General features: G+C 36.5%; 1 protein-coding gene across 1 annotated transcript; it reads right to left on the reverse strand.

Annotated features, from left to right (window-relative positions):
• Positions 1 to 625: 625 nt before the first annotated feature.
• Positions 626 to 6,160, reverse strand: LOC110791284 (transcription initiation factor TFIID subunit 6). Its single transcript, XM_021996037.2, has 12 exons — positions 5,566 to 6,160; positions 4,513 to 4,599; positions 3,655 to 3,756; positions 3,451 to 3,559; positions 3,227 to 3,330; positions 2,999 to 3,136; positions 2,793 to 2,888; positions 2,290 to 2,414; positions 1,927 to 2,059; positions 1,534 to 1,659; positions 1,338 to 1,449; positions 626 to 1,200 (listed from the first exon to the last, which is right to left on the reverse strand). The coding sequence occupies exons 1-12, from the start codon at positions 5,689 to 5,691 to the stop codon at positions 863 to 865; spliced, it is 1,596 nt and encodes a 531-aa protein (XP_021851729.1). The 5' UTR covers positions 5,692 to 6,160; the 3' UTR covers positions 626 to 862.
• Between the last annotated feature and the right edge of the window lie 4,444 nt (positions 6,161 to 10,604).

A 10,604-nucleotide genomic window follows, 5' to 3' on the forward strand; every position in this document is an offset into this window, starting at 1 on the left:
GAACATTATTGAATCGCGGAGAAGTTCGATTAAATTGAGGAGGACGATATCGTGTGTATGAAAAACCTTGTTGTCTCCGCCGTATAAGGATGATCTTTGAGAGTCCATGCTGCCGGAGTTGGTGGAGGAAAGCAGCGGAGGTGATGAAAGATAGTGGAGGAGGAGAGAGGAATCGCGATTAGGGGTCGCGAAAGTGAGAGAATTCCTTGTTTTCTGGGTTTCACGTAAAGAGAGAGGATGAAAAAGGAGAGAGAATTTTTTTTTTTAATTTATACTCGCGCGTGAGTTCACGCGCGCGTAGGGAAGTCATCGTTTGATAGGCACGTGGCTGTCAGACTGTCTGACAGTAAAGCTTTTGAAATAAAAATGAAGAGGTCATAAACCATATAATAGTATTGTAAATTCCCCAACAACGAAGAACAAGGGACAAAGAAAAAGGCGCGTGAGATTTTACGTGTGAATATACAACATGCGAAAAAAAATGGTCGGAAAACAAAATATGTGTTCGGAAAATTGACTTTCTCCTCTCAATTTTTTTTTTTTTGACTTTCTCACAAAAAATAGGAATTAAGGTGCCGTTTTTAATACTTTTGTGAAATCAAGGTAAAAAAAATCCAATAAAGTATTAGACACAAAAAAACAAGTTACTTGTTGACAACTTTGTAAATAGTTTTTGTACATCGTGAATCATTCACTGTATAGAATCGCAGATAACGTCTCTTGCCTCCTGCTACAGATGAACTAGTATGACAAGAACCATGAACATGTTTGTCAGCTTTGAATTGAATTTATGGATTTTGGCATTGGGTGATAATATACACTGAATGCCATATCAGTTAATTTACAGAATTAGAATAAAATCCTACAAAAATAAGGATAGTTCAGGAGCTGGAGTGAAAGAAAACATGCTAAGGTCAAAGTGTTCAAAGAGGGAGGATAACAGACGGCCACCGTCTGTCTCTTCTTTCCAGGCCAGAGCAAGTGTTTGAGATTGAACATCTGTTTTATCCCTTCTACCACTGCTTCCTGGGATGTTTTCAGAGCAAAGGCCACCATCAGATCCACCAACGGCAACCCCTTGCATGGAGTTCACCGCCACCACTCCCATTGCACCCGCCACCACTCCCATTGCACCATTCGTCGATAATTTCTTCAGTGGTGGTTGTTGTAGCATGTTGTCCATGCTAGCCTTTCTCTTGCCTGGAAAGACAAATCATGAGGCATATGCAAATAAATCAGAGTTGACAGCTTCACCACTATGAGGCATATGCCTAAGTAGCCTAACCACTAAACCAACCAGAAAGAAACATAAGGAAAGGAAAGACTAAAACGCTTACCCGGTTGCATGGTCACAATATTTTTACAGGGCTTCAAGAAAGGTCTTGCCAACGGAAGCGGTAAACTTGGAAATTTTTTCAGCTGATCATGCATGCATTTACCAGCAGCAAACTAGAACATTTGTCATTACGTCAGTTTAAAACAAAGTAAAGGAACACAATAAAACTAGAAATTTGGTAATAAATAAAAGCTCACCAATAAGGCCCCATAAACCCGCCAAGCTTCCTGCCTTTTAAACTCGTTCTTTTGCCCTTCTAGTTGCATTTCTGGCCCCAAAAGTTGCATATATGGTTCTAGATTTGGGAGAATGAGCATACGAACCTGAAGTCAAGAAACATCAGTCAAGCTTCTACATAATATCATAAGACAGCTATCAAATAAATAACAAGAAAGAACAACCACAAGTGCTGATATAGTAAGATGAACCCAAAACAATCTGAGAAATGTCACCGAAACTTTGCTGAAGAAAACAATTTCATAGAATTTCCACTAAATTTACTTTTGGTATAATAAATTCACTAACAGCACAAAAATACTAAAGTGCTACTTCATTTTTTTTTTCCTTCGAACTCTGGCTATTAAACATACCACACTAGGTCCAAGGGCAGCAAGTCCTTGAATAGCACCATAATGTTGAGGCAGGGCTTTTTTTGGATCCAAAAAAGCATGGAGCAGTGTCCTGGTAATTCGCGGCTGGAGATTGTGATAAACATGCCCAAATCTGTAAATGGTTTTTTACTAATTAGATAGACAGTCAAGAGCACAACAACATAACAGCATATGATTTGAAAACAAACTGTAGAATTGCATTATTCGGTGATCCCAGTTAATAATATGTACGGTAGCTGCATAAAATAAGTCCAACTTCAATAGTAGACCAGGACCAAAAACAGCATAGTACTTTAGCAAAAAAAAAAATATCGAGTCAGCTATCCACAATGCAGATCATACCTTTGACATATTCTGGCAACTAGATTTGCACTAAGGTCTCTCAGCTCCCAATGGTTGTCAGAATATCTGTTTCCTAACCTCTTCGCTACCAGACAAGTAATGACAGAAGGCATGAGCTGGTGCACCTGAAAATACACCATTGAGCACCTTTTAGATGCAAAAAACAGAGAGCATTCACATGATAAGAAAAAAAATCAGCAAGTCTTAGGCCCAAACAAGATAGGATAATAAACAAGTCAAACAAATGCCACGTTGACATTGTCTCAGGTCAACACATGTGCCGAACTGTCGAAGAAATAACATTCATTCACAAGATATAAGTAAAGTCAACCAAATGCCAGTTGTAAAACCTAAATTTGGGAATTGGGACATAAGAAACTTAAACAGCTTACTGATGAGAGTAGATTCAGTGAGTAAAACATTCTAGCAAATGGAGAGAAAGTAAACTGATAACCGATAAACCCACCACATAGGAGAATAAAATGAAGTTGGACTGAACTTACATAAGGCTCTATATGTATATGTGGGTTTTGGAGAAGACTCCAAACAAGACGCGTCAATCCAGATAGGAGACTTAACTTATTCAAATTCCGAGAAACCTGTAGACAATGAAGAACGTCGATATATAGAAAAGTACATATAAAATATATGCATTCCCAGTATAAATTAGATCAAAGATAGAAGACACATAAGACTATCATAAATTTACCTCACCAGCAATGAAGCATGTGAAGTAAGGTAACAGAGGATGAAGTCCTGAATTAGTTGCCAAGTTCCGCAAAGCTTCTTTAAAGAGGACAGTGTCAGACTTGCGTGTAGTGACCTCAATAATTTTGTCAAAATAAAGCTACATGCAGAATGGATGTAAGGCGTAAGGTCAATGTAAGGAAAATCATGGTTCATTGAAGGATAAGGGGAAAAGACAGTAAAGATAAACCTGAAGCTCTCGAGATAAGACATGTTTGACTGGTAGCTTAATGTCAATAGGGATTCCTTCTTCTTTATACTCTAATTTATTGCTATCAGATGAAGCCATAAGAGCTGTAAAAGAAATAGAAATTTAGCATCAATAACCCTAATACCTTGAACATTGATGCATATATTGCAAAACCAATCACTAAGCAGTAAACACCATGCAAAGTCAAGGTTCGATTTTGATACTTTCAATTGGAGGATTCTCGGGAATGGCAGGCTGTACCCCTTCTATGGCTAGCCAATGCACCGAAACGGAGGTATCCAAGGGCGCTCTTGGCACTGGTGCTTCAGTAACCTACATCAATTAGGTTGGGTTATGGGATAGAAATAATATGACGATTGATTAGAACAGCTGCAAATCTTCTCCACTATAGACGACTAAGACCTTACATTTTTCAAATCTAGATCAAGGTCATTAACATAGAACAAATCCTTCTGTCCAGCAGCTCTCTTGAAACGCAAAGGATCATTTGAGGCAAAACCATAGATTGGCTGATGCACAGAAACAAGAATCATTATATATGATATTGAGATTATGAGAAACAAAAGAGTAATATAAGGCCACTGAACCAGCATTAACACATAAAACAGAATAAGCCATAACACCAATATTTTCCCCACTCCCCTATATAGTTCCCCACTTTGAGTAATGCGAGTTGGGACTGTGGGTCATATATGCACAGCCTCACTTGAGGGGAAAAAAACACAAGGGTTGTTTCCAAATGCCCCTTGATTCAAAATACAGCCATTTGCTACTGCATAAAAATAAACGGTGCTGACTGTTTAAACCACGTCTATTGTAATAAAGAATAAATAAAAAAGAATCAAAGGGGAGTGGATCTTTGGCTCCATTGGAATAACATGCAAATATTGATGGGGTAGCCAAATCACTTGTGTTTGAAAGAAACCAGCTTGAGTTCTTTACTGTGAGTCTGTGGCATTAAGAAACCTTTTATCGTAGTAGCATATAGAAATACTACCTCCGTTCCTTAATGTTCTTTACGCTTACTATTTGCACTGACTCCAATGAAATATTTAACGACTTGTATTTCCATTTCCGTATGTGAAAAAATTATAAAAATTTGATATTTTGAAAATACATAACGAGACCAATCTAACACGATCTTACATGATAACATTTTGATGTATATAACAGTGAGAATCCACGGTCAAAGTTTTCATACTTTGGACACATTTTCAAAGCGTAAAGAACATTAAGGAACAGAGGTAGTATAGTTTAACGCTTACCTCTACATTTCTCAACTTGAGGGCAGCATCGACATCATCTGCTGTTAAAATTGTGCGCTTTGAGTGTCGCATGCATTTGATCGCCTCCTATAAAATTAGAAATCTTAACTTAAGTTTCTTTTCAGCTTACATCCCACAGCATTGTATATGTGAAAGATATTCGTATATATCAAAGAATGAAAGACAAGCATCTATCCAAAGAAGCAAATTAAGCAAGATCACAGGGGGCTTCTAAATCAAGCTACTTTAAGTCTACTAGGAATTAAAACCTATTCAGCACCAAAAATTACCATAAAAAAAAAAACTAGTACTTTTAAAACTTATCCACAAAGAAAAGCATGTCAAATTAGACTTTCATAAAATTTCCAAACAAAAACTTGATCAAAATTCAGACTTCAAATTTTTGATGTTGTGATCACATAAAAATATAAACTTTACAGCTCAATAGCTATCAGATCATCAGCAGCACCAAACCTATTAATTGAGTAAAACTAATCTAATCCTTTAAGCTTCCTAATCCTCAGTTAAACAAACTCCACCATCCCTCACTCAAATTAACCTCAATCACATTGTTGTAGACACGGACACCCATCCCAGCCATCTGATTCGACATCCTCGGATCACTTGAGCCACTGAGACCTTACACTTGAACCACTGAGACCTTAAACTTGAACCACTGAGACCTTACACTTGAACCACTGACATAAGTTTAACCAACTAACAACAAAATCACCACATAAATGTTCCTCAAATTCCACTCATTCACACAGTATAACCCACAATACACCCTCACAAACATAAACACTCCAGAATGAATGCCAACAAGGTTTGTTTATTAAAGTCTTAGTGGGTAGTGTACTAGTGTAATACCAAGACCTCGGATCGAATTCTCGCCTATGCCCATAAAAAAGTAACATTTGCTGACAAACTATCCATAAAAATTTCTAAATTTCATTCAAAATCAACAGTAAACCAAAATTTTCAAAAGGGTACAATTTGCATATAATCTTATACTTTAAACAAAAAAAAATTAAGGGTATAATTAATGTTTACCTGCATAATCTCTCGAACGCGGTATTCGACATCTGGAGCAAGAGCGAGAGCAACATCTGGGGATAAATTATTGATGCCAATGCTCTGAGCAATCACCTCAATCGTCTCCTTTTGTACTATGCTCATCCCTATTTTTTCAATCAAAATAAACAATTTGTGGGTAATTTTTGAAGTAAAAAATGGGAGAAAATTGTAGGGTATGGTCAATGTCGGACTAATTAACTTGCATCACGAAATCCCACTTCAAATTTGCCCCCAAAACTCTCAAATTGCTCTCTTTTGTCGCTGATTTCTTCAGCAATTGAAGAAAGCGAGATGGGGGTTAATAGTTTGTTGGATATTCAAAGTCGAGTTCGAGAGCATAAGTAAAGATTGAAGCTTGAGTTGATAGCGGGAATTAACAAGGTTTTCGGGTACAAGAAGGGAAGAAATTCAATTTATACAAAGGGATTATTGATGTCATTGAAATGTTAAGAACTTGAGATTATGCAGAGCAAGGTTTATTTTCAGGGGAGTACTAAATACAGGTAGTACGGAGTATTTTATGCCACAGACTCACAGTAAAGAACTCAAGCTGGTTTCTGCGTATTTTTAATGCTCCATCTTTGTTTTTTTTTAATTGTCATTTTAGCTAACTTTTCTTGTTTCTTTTACGTACTTCCACGATTCTACCCTGATAACTTTACCAAAAGTATTGGTCATTATTATAAGATGAAGTGGGAAATATTAAAACCGCTTACTAACCATTAATACTCAATCACCCTGTTAAAGTACCCAGTTATCCTCTCTAAATTTACCCCTTACTCTTTTTACCTTTCACTTTATTTTTCAAGCAAATACACTTCTTACCTTCAACCTTCCCACCCACATTCAATCCTCCCACCACTTTGGTGGACATAACTCTAACAATATATGGCGGACACCCTGCACTTCGGCTAGGGGCGTTTTTCAGCGACGCCGGCCTCCGAATAATTTTTCTTTTGTCCGGCAAAACTTAAAGAGACTTCCACAATTTGAACTTCCATCATGGTGGAGAATTCTGCAGTTTGAGCTTCTACCATGGTGGAGCTTCTCTAGTTCGAGCTCATACCATAGTAGGAGCTCAAACAGAAAAGGTCTACAACATAATGAAAGCTCAAATTGTGGAAGTCTTCATGTTAAAAAAGAACATTAATTTGATTTAATAATGTAGACACCTATTGCTGGTAGAGCTCTTCTGGTTAATACTGTCCTTATGAGTGTGACTGTGTATTAGGCTCAGATGTTTCTATTCCCAAAAGCTATCCTGAAAAGAATTAATACCATATGCAGATCCTTCCTGTGGTTTGGGAATTATGATGACAGCAGACCTGGTCCTGTGGCTTGGGACAAGCTTTGTCTCCCAAAAGCACAAGGGGGTTGGGTTTTAGAAACCTTCTGTTATGGAATCAAGCAGCTGTGGGAAAGTTGGCCTGGGCTGTCTCTAAAAAACAAGATAATCTGTGGGTGAGGTGGATCCATGCTGTTTATGTGAAAGATAAAAATTGGGATGACTTCACTCCCCCTGCAGCTGCAAGTTGGGTTGTGAAGTTTGTGTGCAAGGTGAAGAACTACTGCAACACCCAGTTCCAGTCTCACCAATGGTTAAAGGCAACTAAGTACTCTATCAAAGGAACCTACATTTCCCTGTGTCAACAAGTTGATAAAGTTCAGTGGCATTATTATGTGTGGAACAGACTCTCAGTGCCTAGACACAGATTTATTCTTTGGCTCACTATGCTTGAAAGGTTGAAAACAAAAGACAGATTGTATAAGTTAAAGGTGGGGTCTGATGACCTTTGCCCCCTTTGTGGTTCAATGTCTGAAACTATCAACCATCTATTCTTTGAGTGTCACTTTGGTGCACACTGTAAAGCTCAGATCATGAACTGGTTGGGATTCCAAAACAACAGAAACTCAGCAGCAGCTCTTCTCAAATGGATCCATAGATATGCTAAGAGCAAATTTCAGAAGGCAACTATGTACACTGCAGTAGCTTGCTTGGTTTATCACATTTGGAGGGCAAGGAACTCCTCAGTTTGGAATGCTCATGTTCCAGCTATCAAGCACACTGTCAACACTATTCAGTTTGAAGTAAAGAGTAGAATTTCAAACTTACTTAGCAAGAAAATTTGTAACAGAGATATGGATTGGTTTGCTAGCCTTTAGAGGGTAGGGTCTGTTTTGGCTAGGGTTGTCTAGCCTTTTGTTGCTTTGGCTCCTGTTTGGCCTAGTTGGGCTTTCTGGTGCCTTGTTGTTAATGGTTGATTGGTGTGCAATAAAATTATCACTTACTTGCCAAAAAAAAAAATATGTAGACACCTATAAAGTATCTCCCCTAAAGTATCTTATGACTGAACTTGACCAGTTTGTTTAATGGTCTGAAACCGAAACATGTGAGCCCGCGCGCACTAACTAATTGGACATACAAATCATTTTTCTTATTTCAAAAAACATTCTCTTGGGCCTAATCCAACTACTAAGCTATAAATTTGGCTCAATTAAGTTTCAGATAAGCCCGATATAACCAAAATCGAGTTCGTTCTATCCATAAGCCCTTGGTTTTCCAATTAATCTGTCATGGTAACGTTGGATAACTTTTCAAATAAGCTTTCTATTCATATCATAAGCCCAATTCTGATTTGCAATGTAAGAGTTATGAGTCATTTTCTAAAATCAAATCGTTTTCTAAAACCAAATCGTTTTCTAAAACCATACATGCTTCACCGTTTGGGTCATATCTTGAGTTCTTCACATGATAATCCAATGATTTCAATCAGGTGAGAAAAATGGAATCCTTAGCTTTCCAACAAGCTATCATAGGCCCAAAAATGAGTTCGGGCGCGCGATATATAGCCTAAGAAATCTGCCGCTTTTGCAGATTCTGCAACTCTTTTTATGCGGCCCTCACATGAGCAACGCGCACAACGGGCGCCTGCTCCATGCATGAGCCGCCTGCGCCATATTGCCCCCACTTGATCAAGGGGGTTGCACATGGGTGACATTTCAACCCCAATTCTACATTTTTCTTGTAAATACAGTGCATTACAACCTAATTCATCACACCGTTTACTCATCCTCACAAGGCAGAAAACTTATCATTTCTCTCTTCATATTAATTTTTCATTTCATGCTAAAAGTTGCATTAATTCTTCATTAATCATTTGTTCATCAATTCATCAAAATTCGTCCCTTAAGTGAGTGCGCCCAATTGAAGGTTCGTGCATCCCTAAAATCCAAACAAACTCAGTACAAATTTGAGGACCCTAAACAAATTAATTTAATCATTTCATTTTATTATTTCGTTCATTTAATTTGTGACTTATTGTGCTTGAAATCATTTAGTTTGTGTGTTTGTGATGTAGGTACCAAAAGATGTAATTTTATTATTACTAACCCCATTTTTTAGGTTTTGAAGCATAATTCTTTGTTAATATCTATTTATTATTGTAATTAACTTTTTTTCATTTTGTAGTTAATTAGCACATGAATTGCGCGATTAATTGCGTATATAATTGTTATTTATTATGACTAACCCTAACTCACAAAACGAATATTTTCTAAGGCAAATGTTCGCGCAAGAAGCACGTGTTTCCCGCATGTACCATATGGGCGTCGCCTGCTCCCTGCGCAATGCCACTACAACAAACAGGACCAAAGAGGGCGAAAAAAGTCCCCCTTTTTGATCAAAATATCGTCTTTCAACCTTTAAGGGCGATATAAAAATCGCCCTTAACTCGCCCTGTTAGGTTCGTCCTATTAGCTTTCTAAGGCAACATTATTTTTTCGCCCTTTTTGATCAAAATCAAAGAGGGAAAATGTTTTTCGCCTTCTTTGGTCGAAAACAAGGAAAGAAAACGTTATCTCGCCCTCCTTGAATATATTTCGCCCTCTAAAATAGCTTTAGTAGGGCAACTAGGTTAGGTCCCGTGCAACGCACGGTTATTACTAAAATATTTTTATTATTTCAATAGTATTTAAATAAAAGACTTGTGATATTAGGAAAACGTTTAAGTAAACAGAATATATGCAAAAGTATGAATTCATAGTGCATAAAATAAATATCCAAATAAGCTAAATATGCATATTAGTAAAATACGGAGTACAAAGTTGAGGAATATATAGTTGTATACTTACCACTTATTATTATTTAATTACATCCGTACTCACCGTGTATTATTATTTGACTAACATTAGAAATCAATTCTTCAATATTATATAAATTAATTAAAAAGTTATAACAATACATAAATAAAATCAAATTGTAAAGGAGAAAATTATATTGATTCATCTTTCCTCCAATAATATATCATGTACTACGTAGTTACATTTATGGTTGTGAGAAATAATTCCCCTGACTTTCATTGATTGTGTATTGTCAGCATATATACAAACTATTTGTTGTACAATAGCGCGATATGAAGCTACTAATTAGAAATCTAATTAATGTATTAATATTTACAAAATACATGCATATTCTATCAATGGTAATTCAATTATATTTTTATTTCAAATTTTATCTTAGTTTCCTAAAAGAAATGCAAAGTAACTTTTTTTTTAAAAGTTTAAAAAATATATTTTTTGGCGGGAAAAAAATCGCACCAGGAAATGACACGTGTCATTCCTGGTGTCTCTTTTAGTATATAGTAATAGATTTGTTTTGCCCTGTTTGTTCAAAACCAAACAGGACAACTTGCTAATGTCGCCCTCTTTGTTCAATTTTTTATTTTAAAAAAAATAAATCTGGTTGAGACAAAAACTCAGCTAAGTAACTATATATATATATATATATATATATATATGGCAACAAGCTTATCACCAACCATACAAAAAAGACCACAGTGGATAATAGCACCAAAGGTAACATCAATTAGCAGTTAGGCCAATTACTTTATAATATTTGGCCTTTGGTGAGTTTTACATGACCTAAATCAACAAGCTACACAATTCCTTAATTTTGTACTATATCATCACCAGAATAGAAATAAATGAAGTTGAAGACATTTCCATCCAAAATAATT

This window comes from Spinacia oleracea, chromosome 4 (assembly GCF_020520425.1).
Source record: "Spinacia oleracea cultivar Varoflay chromosome 4, BTI_SOV_V1, whole genome shotgun sequence".
Classification (NCBI taxonomy): Eukaryota; Viridiplantae; Streptophyta; class Magnoliopsida; order Caryophyllales; family Amaranthaceae; genus Spinacia; species Spinacia oleracea.